This window comes from Rhododendron vialii, chromosome 6a, assembly GCF_030253575.1.
Source record: "Rhododendron vialii isolate Sample 1 chromosome 6a, ASM3025357v1".
Taxonomy (NCBI): Eukaryota; Viridiplantae; Streptophyta; class Magnoliopsida; order Ericales; family Ericaceae; genus Rhododendron; species Rhododendron vialii.
Window position 1 is genome coordinate 19,972,862 of NC_080562.1, and position 19,020 is coordinate 19,991,881.

The 19,020-nt window shown below is 43.2% G+C and overlaps 2 protein-coding genes across 3 annotated transcripts; both read left to right on the plus strand.

The window, feature by feature from the left end:
• Positions 1-7,522: 7,522 nt before the first annotated feature.
• On the plus strand, positions 7,523-9,736 carry LOC131329356 (serine/threonine-protein phosphatase 7 long form homolog). 2 transcript variants are annotated; one of them, XR_009200734.1, is made up of 5 exons: positions 7,523-7,632; positions 7,733-8,484; positions 8,741-8,828; positions 8,934-9,335; positions 9,448-9,730. XR_009200734.1 is itself a non-coding variant. In XM_058362454.1 (4 exons), exons 1-3 carry the CDS (start codon positions 7,525-7,527, stop codon positions 8,796-8,798), a joined length of 918 nt encoding a protein of 305 aa, XP_058218437.1. In that variant the 5' UTR covers positions 7,523-7,524; the 3' UTR covers positions 8,799-8,828; positions 8,934-9,736. The 2 variants fall into 2 exon arrangements, 1 of the variants encoding a protein (XP_058218437.1); XM_058362454.1 differs by having other exon boundaries at positions 8,934-9,736.
• LOC131328461 (uncharacterized) lies at positions 9,207-12,452 on the plus strand. Its single transcript, XM_058361403.1, has 4 exons — positions 9,207-9,335; positions 9,448-9,744; positions 9,853-10,152; positions 10,257-12,452. Exons 1-4 carry the CDS (start codon positions 9,207-9,209, stop codon positions 12,051-12,053), a joined length of 2,523 nt encoding a protein of 840 aa, XP_058217386.1. The 3' UTR covers positions 12,054-12,452.
• The last annotated feature ends 6,568 nt before the right edge of the window (positions 12,453-19,020 follow it).

The following is a 19,020-nucleotide window of genomic DNA, read 5'->3' on the forward strand; positions in this document are numbered from 1 at the left end:
TATACCTCTCGCTACCCGCGTATTGCAGTGCAACGGTTGAACGACAAAATGACTTATCATCGTCCAAGGTTGTTGGGCATTCAAGGACCCCGGGCTCCAGTAAACTGTCCCGGTTACCCTAAACACCTCAACTGGTCTAGCCAACATCGATGCACATGAAGAATGCCAAAAATTGATCTGAGAGAGGATCGTAACGTTTGCAAAAATGCCTTTTACAATATGGCTCACTTTTATTAATTGATACATGGAGAAAAACTACTCAAATGAACAACCGGTAAAGTCCCAGTTCGGATTGGTCGGATGCGGAGATCCTGTTAAGCCACCATTCCAATCTTCAGCAGCGCGGAGCGTACTTTTTTGACAGACTTTTGAAGGATTGTTCTTAAGAGTACTAATTTTCAATATAGACTAATGCAATAAGTCCCCAGCAGAGTCGCCATTGTGGGCACACGCCCCTAAAATCTAGTTTTAAAATCGGGTGCGCCCTTTTTGGAAAGCACGACGAAACGCTTCGATTTAGAGTCGCCACTCGAATTTTTGCAGTAAACCACCCAAGGAACCGAACTTGAAATGCTTGCTACATTTTGATTGGAAAGGTTTTGTAGACTGGTCCGTCGTCACCTTGATATCTGAGGTTCGGGAGCCAAGTTACGAGAGGAGAAGGGTTTTAAGGCACCCCTCTCGCCCAATTCGGAGATCGGTCTCTACTCAGGCATTTGTAAAACATTTGATTCTCTCTCAATAATCAATATTTTAACCAATTAGGGCGGGGGAATAGTTTAAGGGGATTAAAACTGTAACATGTTGGCAGGATGTGATAAAATGGCATGCTTGCTTATTGAAACAATTAGCATAGGATGAAAACAGACTCCTATGGGAATTTTAAAAAGACTGGAAGACACAGTTCCAGAGTGACGTGCACAGGAAGAAACCAGCATGCACTAAACAAGTCATTGTATGCTAATCTCACCTGCGTACGCCACTACCAAACTTGTGTACGCCAGTAAGCTTAAACCCACAGTTTTTATTTTCAACCCTCTGGACTCTAGAAATGACCAATGCACACCCAGAACAAACCAAACAATTTATATACAGTTCTAAGCAGTTTTAAATGGGCTTAAAGGCCACTAAAAGAATAGAACACCCCATAAACAGTGTGGAGAGTAAAACAAAAGCAAAGGCTTAGTTGCCATGCAAGGGCCAGCCATTAGGCCTCGCAAGCATTTTGTTATGTTTTTCATGCATAAAATATTTTAAGACTTTTATGCTCAGCTGTGTAATAGAAGTAGTAGTTTGCAACAAAATTGAAAGGCGAAAGGTTTCTCTCTTCTGATTCTCCAACGAAGCTTGTCTTGTTTTCGACCCTTAGTGTGTACCAAAACATCAACCATGAATCCAATTGATAGCTTATGACTGAATCTCACAGAGAGATTGCCTACATATCCCTTTTCAAGGAATCTGGTCAAAACGTAGTTTAGGCCAAGGTTCACTCGTGTTTTTTAACTCACCTCTTACGCTTTAACTTTTGCCTAGAATCGCATTTCCAAGCTTTCGATCTAGCGAGCTTTCGATCTAGCGAGCTTTCGAATATTGCCTATTTACTTTTGCCTAGACTGCTTTCATAGGTTTCTAGTCTAGCAGGCTGCTCTAACTTTTACTTAGAACTACCCACCCTTGGGGTTTTCAGCCTAACGAGATTCTCTCAAGGAAAAAGTAGCTTTTGAAATGATCCAGGTTGACCAAGGTATTGAATTCGATGCTGTCGAGGATGATCTTCGGCCGCAGCCCAGATAAAATGGCTTTGATAATGATGGATCCAGAGCGCTTCAATTGGAACTCCTTCCTCCGGGTCATTTTTAAACTTTCTAATTTGCACTCAGCGGAACGCTGCCATTGTTAACTTTAACATGGTATGAGGCCCCAAGCCTTCTGAGCTTCTGCTTTTTATGATTTGGCACCCGATAGCAAGGGAATTCGATGCTCCACTATCTTAAGAGCGATATCAGGCATGTCCTGATGAGACCATGCAAAGTCTCTGATTGGGCGCAGTGCTCCTCTGGGGACAGCGCTGAACCAATTTGAACCATTCGGGGCTTTACCTCATCTTTCAAGTTTATTGAAACTACTTCTTCTTTTAATAGGCTGAGCATGCCTTTTGTCTTCCCTTTCTGCGAGGGAACGCATTTCCTTGGGGATATCCCCATAGAAATCTATCCCCTCATCATCAAGGTCGACACAGTTTATATAAAAGCCAGCGAAGTACTTAGAAGCAAGATAGTTCAGTAAAAAAGAAAGCCCCTTGAGGTTGCCAAATACAACAAAAGACTCGAATTGAAAATAGAAGCTACGACATGGAGGGCCAAGAGACACAAACTCTGACTCAGAACTAGACTTCGACGACTTGACTGTGTCAAACTCAGACTCAAAAGTGTCAATGCAAAATTAGACGTGACTTGAAAATACAACTTTTATAGTTACCCTTGGCTTCCTCACAGAGAGGTGGGATCTAGAGGATATCAGGCCCAAGCAACAGCATTTCAACTTCCTCAGCTTCTTCAACCAAACCTACTTGAGAGAACTCCTTGAACAGCACCCCTAAGCTCTCATGATTGAAGGACCTCAGCCAGTCAGTCTTCTCCTTTGTAAGCTCCTACTTACTATCAGTCCAAGTGTCGGCAGTGAAGACCTTGATTGCCCAACCTACAGCCATCATGTTAACCTCCGGTTCGGACGGGATGGATATGATTGGTTTGGGTTGATTTTATGGGATGATATAGTGGCTAGGGTCGAATATGGTGGAGCTAGGGTTGATTTGAGCGGAGGTGAGCGATATCTGGTTAATGTGAGGGTTAGAATCGTGTTGAGGTATGGAGTTGGAGATGACATTCGGTTTTGATGGGGGTGGAGTTTGAAGAGTACCATCATCAATGAGATCTTGAATCTCATGTCGAAGACAATAGCACGCGTCGGTGGGATGGCCAGGCATTTGGTGGAAGGCACAAAAGAGGTTAGGTTCGTAACCAGCAAGGAGGACTTTAGGTAAGGGAGTTGGGGTCAAAGACTTGAGATGCCCAAATTTGACGAGTTTCTCCATCACCACGGATAGAGGTGCCTCAAAGATAGTGAAACTCTGAGGTTGGTTTCGGTGTCGGAAGCTCTGAGTGCTTTGAACCTGATTAACATTGACAGCATGGTTAGGGGAAGCAGTAGCGTTATCCCTACTTATAGCCACGTTGGCGTAATTGCTACCGTCAAACAACGCACTACTATTTCTAGAGTAAGCCGTCGGCTAAGCTTTTTGTGTAGAGGAAGAAGAGGATTCTCCTCTTGGCAGAACTCCACTTTACAGCGCCTCCTCAATGACCAAACCTGACTCGAAGAAAGTCTCAAAGTTGGTAGATGCTTGAACTAGCACGAGGTTCTTGGCATAGTCGGGTTGCAGGTTTTAGGAGATGATGCGAATCTGATCCCTCTCGCTCAGGCAATTAGTTATTAGAGCGGCCTTGCTCCTCTACCTCTTGATAAAATCAGCAAAGGACTCCTTCGCTTCCATTGTTGTAGACTCCAACTCTTGAGTAATCATCTTGAGTTGAGAGTTGTAGCTATACTATGAGACAAAGGCAGCCCCTATGTCTTCCCAAGTCCTTCTTTTGGAGATGTCGAGCAACAAAAACCAATGGAAGGCAAGTCCAAAGAGAGTTTGAGGGAAAAGTTGAGACATGGCCGCACTTTCCACTCCTGGTAGCTTCATGGCGGCATGATAGCCCAATAGATGAGTCTTCGGATCACCGCTCCCATCAAATTTGACAAAGTCGGGCACTTTGAACCTCTTGAAGAGCCTTGCATTAGGATAGAAGCAGAGTTGATCCAAGTCTATTCCTCCTGCGCTGATCTTCTCAGACTTCAAGATAGTCTCCTCCAGCTTGGCCATCTTATCTATCAGAGCGGCTATTTTAGGATTGGGAACAGCTACTTTAGGGTGTGGAACTTGAACTTCGAGCTTGGGATTGGCCCTCTCCTCCTCAACTCTTGCCTCAACTCTCGGCAGGAGTCACTCATTTATCAATGCATGCAAGTTGGCCATAGAAGCTTCAGCCTTTTGATGCATGATGCCCATGTTATGTTGGAGGCCTGCTAGAATAGTGGCTTGGTCTTGTGGAGTGTCGGCCATGACGAATGCTTGAGAAGGAGTTGATGACGTCGAGGAAGGAGAGGACGAGGGTGTCTCGTGCGGTGTAGACGGCAGTGAATCTGCCCTTGACGGTGAAACTCTTAGAGCTTCCATTGTAATTGATCGAGGAGCAAGCCTAGCAAGTCTTCTTCTCTACGGACCTAGTGGACGTTCCCAAGTAGGTTTGGCTCTTCTTTTTGGTACTTTCTTTGATGGTGCAATGGCTCAAAGCGAGACAATCAAGTAAGTGAAAGCTCAATGGTGTCACTGCAACAAAATTTTTTATTTTTTTTGGGTAAATTAGCTTAAAATTAAAAAAGGTTAACCGAATGTATAGCCTACAAGGGAAATACCTCAGGAGGAAAAGAAAAGGAAAAACAAAGAAAATTGAAAAAAATGCGATAACCCATGCACAACCCGCATGGAGAGCAGGTTAGAGTAAGTAAAATAACAAAAGTGCCATGTGTGTTGAGATCATACCCCCGTTACATTATCCATCTAAGCAGAAGGATAGTACAACGGGGTATGATATGTAGTGATACAAGTAGTAATAACATGAAAGCGAACTACTACCTGGCACATCCCGCCAGGCTAGGAAATAAAATAAATAGCCACAGTTAGAATTGACCAAATGATAACCATTACTGAGGACTAGCAGCGACATAGCAAATCGGCATCAAGGGAGGCTGAACATCTACTACAGAGGAACAAGGCACCAAGAAGAGGCTCGAATCAGAGATGTTGGCATCCGACAGGGGGCCCCACCCTGCACACCACGCCCATTCCATTTGGCCTAATACTCCCTCATCCAAGCCTAAGGTTCGCCAAAAAACAACCCGCTCTGAACCAACTATCAATGACCACAGACTCCAGAGATGGAATAAGCAATCCAAGATACTAATACTCCAACTAAACCCAGAGAACAAGCATAATACCCACTTCTAAAAGAACAGCTACTACAGAGGGACTAGACATTGAGAAGAGGCTCGAATTGGAGATGTCGGCATCCGACAAGGTTACCCTCCCAAGTACCCTGCACACCACTCCCATTCCATCCAGACTACTACACCCACATCATAATCCCCTAGGCTCGCTATAATCTAAAAGCGAGACAGCTCAAGTACTAAAACAGGGCATAACCACCGAATTATGGCCACTCGAACCGCAGGGGAAACTAAGCTGCCCCTTTCAATCAGTGCACGACCACCAATCTAATCAATGACAATCTGTGAAGGTGTCCCTTTCGATCAGAGCACGACCACCAATCTAGTCGAAGATAACTCTAGTCTCACCACACTACGCTAAAGAACTAGGCCAGTGAAACAAAGAATCAAGGAATTAATGGAGCTCCCCAACAAGTTGCACAGCATTTGAGCCCCAAATTGGGCAATATGTGCGCAGTAACTAAACTGGGCATGAGTCACAGTGTCAAACTATACTACATCTGATGATGATGATTGCAGCACCTGAATTGAAACCTCAAATACTAACAGTACACTGGCCTAAAAGTCCAGCAACAAACCCAAGTATGCCCAGAAACTAAATTGGGCATGATAATCACGTTAAGATGATCTGTTCCCTACAGAAATATAATAGCAGAGTAATGGGTAACTTATAGGAACTAGACCTACACTCATTTAGATGATGATAATGCATGGGCCCATAGCCAGCCACATGCATCTAGTTTCTCGGTACAAATATTATAATGGATATGGCAAACGATATAGCCCCTTGTTTTATAGAACCCAGCCGGTTTTGAAAACCACCAAAACTCCGTTGTCGGAGTTACAATAGCAGCCATCCAACCAGATCTGTGAAGTAATTCCAGCAATTAATCCAAGCTATAAACTCGGTTTTAACACTAATCCAAAATACCTCCAATAGAAACGAACGTTGAGCTTGAAAAAATTAAAAGAACCACCTAATGGAGCTGATACCAGAACTGAACGAAGTGGCTCCACCACGTTCGGCGAGCCACGACCCTTTGCCGTGTACCACAGCCGAGCAGATCTGTTGAGTAAAATTAACCTTCGCCGGCAACAATGGATACACGTTTGACATTCAGTGAAGACAGCCGTGGACCATCTTTAGGACTAGATGAAGTATTTGGTTAGGTTCAAAGCTTAGCATATGTCCACGGGTTTTTTATGAAACTAATCTCTTTTTAAAAACAATTGGTTGAAGTGCTCTGGTTTTCAAACTATTTTTAAAACTACTCGGTAGCGGCTTTTGAAAAGGCGCTACCAAAGAAGCGTCAGTTCGACTAACGCTATTGATTGGCTTGCGTGGCAATAATGTCCACGCAAGCAATTAGCGCTACTGAGAAAGCGCTAGGGCTTTATATATGCTCTTCCAAAAGACGCTTCGTTACTTTTCTCCTCTCTGCCTCCTCTGCGCTAGGGCTTGGAGATCTCAGCTCTCCAACCCGCTCTCCTCCCCTCTTTGCGAGCTCACCGTCCGTTGAATGGCCAACGTCCAAACACCGCCACACACCTTCGCCTAATCCGGTATCTCTTAGTCACTGTATGCCTCTCTCTCTCTCTCTCTCTCTCTCTGCACCTGAACATTCAGCTGCTTGGCAAAATCCCTGAACAAATAGGTTGCTTGGCCTAGTACATGCTATAACAATACAGCTTGCTACCCATATGACATTTACTTGGGGCAGAGCATTAGCAGTGACCAAAAAGTAAGAAAAGTAATTAACGTTACGATTTTATTCAGGGAAAGAAATATTCTTGAAGAAATTCCCTGATGTAAAATTCGTATTGTTTTTAGGTCATGGTTGATTTATATGACTTTGGTATGAGTGATTAGTGATTGTTGTGTTGTACTATTCCAATTATGAAAATTGCGTTTTGGGTAGATGGTTGGCTGTGTTTGGTGCATTGGGATGCAACTGGAGTTGGAAATTTCTCACTGAATAACAATGTCCCAAGGCATTTTGATAGGCAAGTTTGCTAGTTTGGCTGTTGGTGTTGGGTAAGATTTGATATGTATTCTTCTTCCAAGTTTGAGACAGCGCCATAGGCCCATAGTTATTGTGTGACTTTAAAGACATAGGAGAAACGTACCAAAAAATTCCTTATCAACATGCAACTGAATATGAAAACATTAAATCCTATAAAAATTTCCTTTCCTTTAAAACCTTTTGCTGCCTCCTTGAACGCAAATAGCAAAAAGCAGAAACTGAAACAGGAAAAATATGTACCTAAATCCAGTGAACAGTTAAGAACACGATATTTAAGATAAGTGACACTAGTATAAGGTAACACCTGCATCTTAATTGGATTTTCAAATATTACTAGAGCAACCTCCCTGGTGAATCAATTTATGGCTTTGCTAGCAGCCTGACGATGGACTTGGACGTCGACTTGCTGCATAGTGCTGACTCGGGGCCCATAGATGGGTCGATACTTGTTTTACAACAGCAACACCGCTCGAAGAAAGTTTGGGATGCTGACGTAAGTTAATACATTTACAATTCCAAAATGTAGAGCATAGTTGTACTTCATTTCATTATTTATAAATTCGTCGATGTAACCTTTAATTACTTTAATTCAGCGCACACGGCCGGATGATTGTGAAAGCATGAGAATTCGTCAGGTTGAGTCAAGGATACATAAGAGAAAACAGCCGTCACCCGCTGTTATGGACTTGATACGCCGTGCCCGCTTAGAGGGACTTTGTTCAGTGCCTTTCTTGTCCTTGGATTGGGCTCTGATTACGGCCCTTGTTGAGCGATGGCGTCCTGAGACGCACACTTTCCATATGCGTCCAGGCGAGTTGACAATCACGCTACAGGATATCGAGATTTTGTTAGGCATACCTGTCGACGGGCGACCAGTGACTGGCACAACATTAATCGATCCTGATGATTTGTGCCTTCGTCTTTTGGGTGAAGCTCCTGGGAAACATGATAAGAAAGGGGGGAAGGTGAAGTTGAAATGGTTACGTGATAGGTTTAATGGCATTGTAGAGGATGGGGCAACTGCAGAGGTGGTTGCGCGCCAAGCACGGGGTTACTTGTTATTGTTGCTTGGGGGAACAATTTTTGCTGACTTCACGGGGGGTTGTGTGCACTTGTCTTACCTCCAATTATTAGAAAACTTTGATGTAGCTGGGGAGTATAGTTGGGGCAGTGGTGCACTATCCGTTTTGTACCGTAATTTATGTCACGGAGCTAAGATTAAATCGAAACAGATGACAGGACCGTTCATACTTGTGCAAGTTTGGGCTTGGGAGCGGTTCCCGTATCTTGCCCCTGGACGTAGAGGGAAACGCGCCCCTCAGCCCGGTGCTCCGCTTTTAGGACGGTATGTTCATTTCATTATTAATTGCTTCAAAGACAATGAAAAATGATACAAAATAGACAGAAACATTATGAGAGAAAATTATATTCCCTATGTCCAAATTGTTTGTCTAATTTAATAAACTAATCTAAAAAAGGGAACACAATCAAAATACAAAAAAAAATGGGCAGCCAAAATGATATGACATATATAATGATATGTCATGTACATTTACTAATAATGCATACAGTTACTTATGTTAAACTTGAATAATGTGCAGCTGGGACGATGACTTTCACTCCCCCGATTTGGCGACCCATGTTGTAGGAGCTTATTGACATCACCTTGACATCCAGAGAGACGATGAGGTATGTACATAAGTTGACTTTTAATATCCTATCGTTTACTAGTATTAGGTTTACATTGGATTGGTTTTTATTGTGCCTAACTAAAAAAGGCTTCATTTTTTTTAGGGGAATTGGACCCCGTACAGTGACGAGGTGGTTCAATCTCTTCCACATTATTGTCGGGCCGGCAAAGCTATTTGGCGGGCTACTGTCCCACTGATATTTTATTCTTTTGTGGAGTATCACCAACCGGAGAGAGTCCTTCGACAATTTGGATTCCGCCAAGGCATTCCCCCTCCCTCTCGAGCTAGAGAGTGGCCACACGGAAAGACGCTTCAAAGTGGACAAAAGGATTAGGCCATTGAGCATTCAGCGGCTGTGAAAACATGGGATGAGAGGATGCAACATGTTGTAGAGTCGGTCTCTCCTGACTTGCCTGTGTACCAAATTGACGACCCTTACGTGGTTTGGTACGAAAGGATTACAAGGCGTTGTATTAGCCGGGTTGGTGCTGGTATTGATGGAGCGGTATGAAAATTTGACGCGATAAACTTTGTTATACTTTATTCCTGTTTTGCCATATTGGTTGTATTGAATCTACGTTAACTTAAATATAAGAATGTTACATGTTCTATTGCAGACTCGTTGTTTCAAGACTCTCAATCGTCCTGGGGTACCTGAGACCTATCGAGCCGTTGGCTTGGCGGGACTTCAACACTTGTCAGTGTTGGAAAAGTTTTTGCGCCTTAAACCCCCAGACCACCATTTTTTTGAGCAGCCGACAGCGGGTGGCGAGGAGTTGGCTCAGGGTAGAGAAGAATCCACACAGCAGCCAGAATCGCAGCACCAAGCGGCCAGTCAGGGTCAGGACGAGCCTCGTGTAGAAGGCCCTACTTGCCAGACCGAACCACCAGATGCAACCCAACCACCACCATCTGTACCTATTGCCGTGCACCAACGTTTGAGTCATCGGTCACAACGACAATCGCGGCCAAATATTCCTCAACACCGATAAAATGACAACACTTTCATTCAAAATGAGGAGAATGTTGAAGACGTTGACGACGGACCTATCATACCTGAGGAAGTCCACGATGACATTACAGGCATTGGAGCGTTTGAGATGCATATTAGAGACATTGACGAGGCCTCACGTAGCTCGGAGGAAGATGTTGATGCAGGATTAGAGGTCGACGAAGGCGAAGAACATCCAATAGGGATGTTCGAACAGCCACCCACCATGATGATACAAGACACATGGACCAACCTCGTCGACCTTAGTCCACCAATGCCAACGAGTAGTCACGTTGGGTGGGACGGGAGGTCTGAGCTTTTCGAGGGACAGGTGTTTTTTTAAGATAACTCCCCCACTTTATATATCATCATACATTTCATACGTAAAATGTGGTATTCATGAAAAATATTGTATTTTCTTACCTCTATTCGCAGATGTTCTTTTCGAAGCTTGAGGTTAAAAATACAGTGAAGAAATATAGCATGGACAAGAATTATGTGGCAAAGACAGATCAGTCCACAACCTGTTTGTTGGTCTACAAATGCGCAAACCAAAATCCATGTTCGTGGCGACTTCGAGCAATAAGGAAGCCTGATCAGGATGTCTGGAAAATTACGCGATATGCAGGACCCCACAGCTGCTTGGCTTTTAGTGTCACCACAGATCATCAGATGCTCGACGCTCGTTACATTGCCAATATGATTATGTCAACCGTGGAAGCAGACCCAAGTACAAAGGTCAAGGCTTTTCAAGCAATGGTAAAAGATAAGTGCGACGGTTATTATCCATCGTATGCAAAGACATGGGCTGCAAAGCAAATGGCTATAGCAGCCATTTACGGTGACTGGGAAGAATCATTCGCGGAACTCCCTCAATACCTGGAAGCTATTAAAGAGAGGAATCCGGGTACTCAAACCCATATCATAACAAAGGAGACGGGCAGGCCAGGACATGTTATATTTGATGCTGAGTTTTGGGCTTTCGGGCCCGCCATTGAAGGATTCAAGCATTGTCGCCCTGTGATTAGTGTTGATGGTACTTTCTTGACAGGAAAATACAAGGGAACGTTGCTTGTTGCTGTAAGTCAGGACGCTGAGAATCAAATCTTCCCTATTGCATTTGCTGTCGTCGAGAAGGAGAACAAGGAATGTTGGGGGTGGTTTCTCGATTGCATAAGGTCTTATGTTACTCAACGTCAAGGCTTATGTCTCATTTCAGACAGGCACACAGGCCTTCTTTCATATCTGAAAGATGCTCCAGCATGGAGACCCCCATGGGCATACCACATATACTGTGCCCGCCACTTGGGGGCAAACTACGTATGGAAGTACAATAAAATTGTGGGCGACCAAGTAAAACTAGCAGCCTGTGAAATACAAGTTAGAAAGTTTGAGATTGAGATGCAAAAACTTCAAAGGTTTTCCGACGGTGCAGTCAATAAGGATCTTGAGAAGCTACCCCTACGGAAGTGGTCCTATGCACACGATGGGGGTATGCGATACGGATCGCGCACTACAAACCTGTTTGAGAGCTTTAATGGAGTCCTTAAAGAAGTTCGACACCTCCCCATAGTGGCTACAATTAGGACGACATTCTATAAGTGTGTTACGTATTTCAACGACTATGCCGTCAAAGCAAGGGAGGGGATCGAATCAGGCAAAACATTCAGCAAATTCGCAACGGAAAAGTACGATGAATGGAGGAAGAAGGCAAGAAGGCACGAAGTGATTGAGTTTGACAGAGAGAGAGGAATTTACGAGGTGCGAACTCCATTGAATCCAACAAGTCCATACAAAGGAAACCACAGGCACACAGTAGATTTTAATGCACAGACATGCACTTGCAACAAGATGCAACAATGGCGAATGCCGTGCTCGCATGTGATTGCAGTGTTTAATAGAATGGCCATGGACCCTAGTCGATTCTTTGGCAATGTTTGGAGGCTTGCCTCACATATAGCCATTTATAGCTCTAAAACGTTTTTACCATTGCGTGACAAACCGCATTGGCCTCCCTATGAAGGGCCACTAATTTATCCTGATGAAGAACGTCTTAGGGGTCGAGGACGTCCACAAGTAAATCGATTTCGAAATGAGATGGATATGATGGATGAATGGCTTGAGGGGCAACCATCACATAAACAATCTTGTAGCTTGTGTGGTGGACATGGGCATAACAAGCGAAAATGTTCAAAGAGGGGAGAAGCGTCATCTTCAGCAGCAAATATATAACTTGTAATGTTTAAAACTATGCATCTGCTTAACTTTTCAATTGCTAAAATGGATCTGTAAGTTGTAATTTTCAGTTTTTATTTTATTTCATGGAAGTTGTTAATGAAGTATTATTGTTAGAACTATGTAATGCAAAGTTATGATGGTTATTAATTTTGTAGCGCTTGAGTGTTCGATTGTTAAATTGCCTATTAAAATAACAAAATTAGTATCACATAATTGTAGGGAAGTTAACATTATAATAAGAATATATGAAATAAATTTGAGAAACTTAACTATATTTAACAAGTGATAATTAGAAATTTTATTTTGAATGCTGTACGAATTTATTAAGACTGAAAAATGCAATAGGAAATAAAGGCTGAAAAAAGTTATATGAAGATGGTTGAAAAAGCTGAATCATATGAGCTCAAAAAGACATTTCATGAATGCTAAACGGTTTTGACTGATCGAAAGAGGTGGCGTTAGTTGAGATGACGCTACTTCATTGAGTAGCGCTTGTTCAAATAGCGCTACCGATTGGCTAGCGCTATTTAAAATAGCGCTAGTCCAGTCCACCGTGGCACCGGGACAGCGCCACATGGCATATAGCGCCAATTGGAATAGCGCTAGTTGGGTAGCGCCACTTGAAGTGGCGCTACCGACTAGTTTTAAAAATAGTTTGAAAATCAGAGTAGTTCGATCAATTGTTTAAAAAAAAGGATTACTTTCATTAAAAACCCTATGTCCACCCTCCACTAACAAGCAGCTTTTGAGCCCTCAAATGAGCTCTGATGGCCATATGCATCTGCGTACAATCCGACCCCGGTGATCGCCAGCAACCGTATGTGAAAACTCTTCCACCACACTTCATCAAATGGACTAGAGCATTGATTGCCCCTCATAGAACAAGATTACCTCTAGCCCATTGTGGAATCGGTCCACGGGGTGGATTGAATCGGTGGAATCAACCCATGGGGAGTGCACTCTCTCTCTAAGGTAGAGAGAGAAGCTCTCAACACAGATGTCATTGGCCTTTTGCATTAAGTAAGGGCACTGCAACAATTATTTGCAAGGACAACGCAATGAATCGTCGTCGTCGGTGTCCTCCTAGACTCTACAACTAAAGATGAGTCTGTCTTATGATGTTTGGGCACTGCCAAAATCATTAGAATTCTTTTCAAGGGTGTATCCTCGTTTGAATCGACTAACACTAAGAAATGTCAAAATAGTCTAAGCCTTTGACTATTCCATTCTCGAAGTTTCAACTTTTGGAGTCGGAATAACTCGGTGTAGATGACTTGATACCGGAACCGAGGCGGCATAGGCGACACAGCGCCGGAGCCTAAATGGTGTAAGTGCTTCGCACGATAACCAGGGTGGTGTAAGTATCACGGCATTCTCTCCGTTGTTCCTTGTTTTCAATTTGAAACCTCGGTCAAGCATTAGACAAAGACTTAGAAAGTCTTGATTTCACAAAGTCTTGTGATCCAATGAGTTTGAAAACTGACAACATGCACCATCAAGATGCACGACTCTTCATCGGGTCATGGCAGCGTCCTAATATGCATAAGACAGACTCGCAAGAGAGACAACCTAGAAGCCACCCTAAACATACTCCTACGCAAAACGGTATGTATGTACATTACATGCGCTAGGGAAAGTAGTAACACGTAGACAATATATGGGGGTTAGATGCAAATAATCTTACCCTATGGGTACCTGTCTTAGTTTGGAGAGTTCTAGTACTTTGTATATGCAAAGGCCGATTTTTGTTTGAGGGGGTTCCTCGGACTAAAGCCAAGATATACCTCCCACAGCAATGCATATTGCAGAGCTACGGTTGAATTGTAGAATGACTTATCATTGCCCAAGGTTGTTGGGCGTTCGAGGACCCCGGGCTCCAGTAAACTGTGTTAGTTACCCAAAACACCTCAACATGGCTAGTCAACATCGATGCACATGAAGATGATAAAAGATTGATTAATGAGAGAGAATCGCAACATTTGCAAAATGCCTTTTAAAATATGGCTCATTTTTATTAATCGATACTTGGAGAAAACTACTCAAGAGAACAATTGAAAAAGTCCTAGTCTGGATGGGTCGGATACAAGGATCCTGTTAAATCATCATTCCATTCTTCAGCAGCGCGAAGCTCACTGTTTTGACAAATTTTTACGGGATTGTTCTCAAGCATATTAAACTCGAAGTATAAACTAATGAAGGAAGTCCCCGGTAGAGTCGCCATTATGGGAACACGCCCAGAAAATTGATCACGATAAGCGGGTGCGCCTCCTTTTAAAACGCGGCGAAACGCTCAATTCAGAGTCGCCACTTGGGTTTGAAGGTCCGCCACCCAAGGAACCGAACTTAAAACACTTGCTACATTATTTGATTTGAAAAAGGCTTGTAGAAAAGAATCTCATGTGGGAGTTTAAACAGACTGGGAGACCACTATTTTGGTGTGACGTGCGCAAGAAAAAACCAGCATGCACTGATCAAGTCACTGCATGCTAATCTAACCTGCGCGCTACACCAAGACATGCGTGCGCTAGTAGGTTCAAAACCACAACTGTTATTTTCAACCCTCTCGGCTTTGGAATGACCAATGCACACTCAGGACAAACCAAACAATTCATATGGCAGCTAATATACATTATGGATAGTTTGAATGGGCTCAGAGGCCACAAAATGAACAAAACACCCCATAAACAGTGTGAGGATAAAAACAGAGGCCAATGCCTAGTTTCCCATGCAAAGACCAGTCACTGATCAGAGACGAACCTGTGCGCGCGGGTAGACCACTGCTGCGCGCAGGTTTGAGCCATCAAACCAGAGCTTGGTTCTACATGTTTCTGGGTTCTAGGACATGTCCAGAAAGACCCCAGAGGTATTCCATTACAGCTGGTAAGAATATTAACTAAAAACTAGTAGTTTTAGCAAAGGAAAGCAGTAAACTGGTTTTTTTAGCATGCTCACAGTAATCTATATACAGAGGAGAGCATAAAATAACAAGACCCCAGGCCCCATGCAAGATTTGTGCGCTCAGCCACATAGTGGCGCACGAGTGCTATGGACCGGTGCGTGCTGGTCCTTGCCACTACAGTTTTTGAAACCTTGCTAGCTTTAGGGCCAAGACCTGGTATTGATTTCCAGCCTTGACCCTGTCAGCCTCCCTTAGGAATCAGAACAGAAAACAGTACAAAGGTGTTATACATTTGGTTTTGGGGTTTGAATGGAATGATTAAGCTTTGAGTTGAGGTTGGATGGTGGTGTTTGATGATTGTTGAGTGTTTGAGGATGAAGAACAAGTGGTGTATTGCTTGAAACTTAGGGTTGCTTGAGCTTTTGGGTGACAAAGTGATCAACCAAATTTGTAACAAAGTGATCAACGTTTTTGTTTGGAGTTGTATGAGGGGTATGTATAGAGGGAAAGGGTGAGAGAGAGGAGTTCAATCAGCCAAAAATGGCTGGCCTTACTTCCCTCCAAAGGCTTCCCTCTCATTGGATGAGAGGGAGAGGGAAATGTGATGGGAGATGTGTGAGAGTGGGGGGACATCCCCCTGTCCGAGAATCACCCCTAAGACGAATAAATAGGGTCAAGTGAGAACCACCAAAAGATCCACCTTGACCAAAAGTTCTTCCAAAGGGTCTATATCCCAAATTGGTACGATAATAACGTGTAGAAGCTAGATGATTGTTCTTACCAAAAATTTGACAATTGCTAGGTGAGGAAACAATAGGACCAGAGGAGGAAGAGCCATGCATACCAGGAACAAAAGACATAGTGCTTGGAAAAGTAAAACCTTAATAACCAAGAGAAAAAAGTTTTGGAGAATGAATTGCCCTTAAATTTTTTGTTGTTGTTGTTTCTGTTAAACCTTGATCCAATATGGTTTGTAGAGGGAAAGGAGAATTGTGAAGGAAATTGGAAAGGTGCACATGGAGAGGGAATCAATGGATTGGTATCTGGGACAGAGCTAGATCTTGAAGATACAGGTGTAGAGGTAGGGTTTGAGAGTGATACACACACAAGATTGTTAGATCTTGGGTGCTCAAATCCTCCAATTTGCAATGTTTCTATACTCAATTGATCGCTAAAGTCAGATTTTGCACGTAAGGTGTTTTGCTGAGCCTTTCAGGTAAAACGAGCGATTAAGGCGATTCTGCGTTCCAAAGAATGTTTGGATAGTACACTGATGTCCAACCACTCGAGTCCATAGAAATGGTGCCGCCATGGTTGGACCTTGCGACAACGTCTTATATGATGCTCAACCAGTTCAGCAAGCTAGATCTTCAGTTTTGCAACAATGTTATCGATTACTAGAGCAATGTTATCGATAACATTACCCCATTCCTGCTCTACCAAGCACAATTGACCCTGAGTTATCGATTACTATTTCCAAGTAATCGATACCTTTTTCACCATTTCGGTCCAGAATTTGTCCAGGAGCAAGGAGATCGATAACTCTTTGCCAAGGTTATCGATAACATTGTGGCCTTGGGTGCCTAGTAGAGTATTGTTATCGATAACAATCCCTATGTTATCGATAACCTTTTGTCCGTGAAGATATTTTTCTTACTTTTTCAGACTTTCCACTTATGGAAACTTTCTTTTTATGGGTTACTTTTTGGGATTTTTCCTGACTTTTGAGGAGAGAGAGAGTCCTTTGTGTATAAATAGGACCTCCCCTCTCCCTCTTTACTGGCTAGCACATTACTACTTTTAGTTTTTCCCCATTAATGTTTTCTTAATCTTCCAAGTTGTAATTTCTCAAGAACAATTAAGGTATTTGCGTTACGTTAATTCGTCGGGTATTAAAGTTGTTCGTACGCTTTGGATCTTTTATAAAATCAAGTTTATTTCTGTTTTTATCGGTTAATCATGTTTATCATTCCTTCCATGCTTTCTAGTCTTCTTAATATGCATGAGTAGTTGATTAGGCTTGGCTACGGAGTGATTAACGTCATGTGACTTGGGTTAATCTTGCCTTTCTCGACTTAAGACTTGAGGTTTGGTTTGGAAATGTGAGTGGTTCGCCCTTTTATGTAACAAAACTTGTCGATGTTAACCTCCGGTGATCATGTGCTCCCTCACATGGTTCCGTGAGCTATGTCTCGCCTCGTGTTTGCCAAAAGAACCAAAGAACTTGCTCGCTTCCCAAACCATGCTTCTAGTTCTTGACCTTGATATTTAGTTTGAATGCAAGTCTTGGCATTGTTAATCTCCGGTGATTATGTGCTCGTTCACATGGTTCCGTGAGCTATGTCACACCTTGCGTTTAGCTTGTTATTCAAACTCTATATCAAGTCTAACTATTTTCATAGCTAAATCTTCCGGTTGATAGCCTATGCCGTGCGATTCAACCGTGTTTTCGTTGAGAATGGTTAGTTGACCTAAATTACGAGCGTTATGAACTCCATTGCCTTGCCGCCTTTAATTCTTAGTTAAAACTCATTTCTAATCATTTTCATAAGAGCATTCTTCACCTTTCAAAGCAAAACCAAAAGTTGGCCGTCTAAACGCCCCAAACCCTTACATCTAAAAATCCTAGCAAGCTGTAAAGACCATCTCTGTGGGAACGATTCCGGACTTCCGGATTTTATGCTGACAATGACCTAGCCCTACGCTCGGGGTAAATCAACCTATTCCAACGGTTAGGTTGGGATGAAGCATATTTTGGCGCCGTTGCCGGGGATCTTTCTTATATAGCTTATTAGGAGGTTCGACAAACCATTGTAAGTATTCCATTTAATTTTCCTTTGTGCATTGCATACTAATTCTAGTGGATACCTCTAACCGATCATACTATCAGCTTGAGGTGTAACGAAGCTAGTGTTGGTATCTATTGCCTTTTGTTTCCTTTTCTTGCATACATATATATATTGAAGAGGCGGCATAGCCCCTCAAAATTGTCTTGAGAGAGAGGCAGCGGCATAGCCCCTCCAGTCTGTTTTTCTTATTGCAGAGCGATTCCATATCTCTTAATCGGTCAAAGCGAAGGTTCATGCTTGTGGTTTATCGTAGTCCTCGCTCAAACTGACTGCATCGCTCTAGCTCGCCACCTTGCGTAAGAAGCAAAAATCTCCGAGCTTACTCTCCACCAAGTAGATATTCTCGGCCGTATTCTCCGTCAAGAACATCAATGGCAGATGAGGAAGCTGCTCCGGTTAGGACTCTTTAGGACTATTTGAATCCGGAACGGGTCACTCAATTGTCACCGATAGTTTTTCCACGGCCCACCACTATTGCAAACACATTCGTGTTCAAATCAGACTATCATCGTTGCATTCCATTCTTCCATGGTATGGAGCGCGAGGATCCGTACCAACATATTCGGGAATTTGAGGAAGTTCTCCAATCGTTCGTTAGCGGGGAGGTGCTTCTCAACCAAGCAAGATTGAGGCTTTTCCCTTTCACTTTGAAGGATAAGGCTAAGACATGGTTTCACTCTTTGAAGCCTCAATCTTTGAACACATGGGGAGAAGTGCAAGATGTTTTTCACAAGAAATTCTTCCCAGCGAGCCGAACAAAGCTCTTGATGGATCAAATCCAGGGTTTCAAGCAACGTGAGGGTGAAGCTTTTCACCAGTATTGGGAGCGTTACAAGGACTTGCTTTCTGCGGTTACTCACCACAACTTCGCCTTGTATCAACTGATTCACTACTTCCATATGGGCTGCACGCAACAAAGCAAGCAACTGCTCGACACCATGTGCTCCGGAGGATTCATGAATAAGTCACCCGATGATGGTTGGGATTACTTAGATGAGTTGGCCAAGAAGTCTTTGACTTGGAATTATGAAGATGCTGGTGATAGGGCTATGGCTAGCCAAGATCCCGGTGGCTCCGGAAAGTTCTCCATAAATGAGCACAATGCTATCGAAACACGGATGGAGCAACTTGCCCAAAAGTTGGAAAAGTTGGAGTTGAAAGGGATAAAGGAAGTTAAGGCCGTGCGAGCGGTAGAGGAGATGTGTGCTATATG

Bases quoted from the DNA above. Each gene is read 5' to 3' on its own strand.
- LOC131329356 (XM_058362454.1), top strand. From the start codon at position 7,525: ATGGACTTGGACGTCGACTTGCTGCATAGTGCTGACTCGGGGCCCATA. The intron at 7,633-7,732 runs GTAAGTTAATAC...ACTTTAATTCAG, and splicing joins AGAAAGTTTGGGATGCTGAC to CGCACACGGCCGGATGATTG. The intron at 8,485-8,740 runs GTATGTTCATTT...AATAATGTGCAG, and splicing joins GGTGCTCCGCTTTTAGGACG to CTGGGACGATGACTTTCACT.
- LOC131328461 (XM_058361403.1), top strand. From the start codon at position 9,207: ATGCAACATGTTGTAGAGTCGGTCTCTCCTGACTTGCCTGTGTACCAA. The intron at 9,745-9,852 runs GTACCTATTGCC...CAAAATGAGGAG, and splicing joins CAACCCAACCACCACCATCT to AATGTTGAAGACGTTGACGA. The intron at 10,153-10,256 runs GTGTTTTTTTAA...CTCTATTCGCAG, and splicing joins CTGAGCTTTTCGAGGGACAG to ATGTTCTTTTCGAAGCTTGA.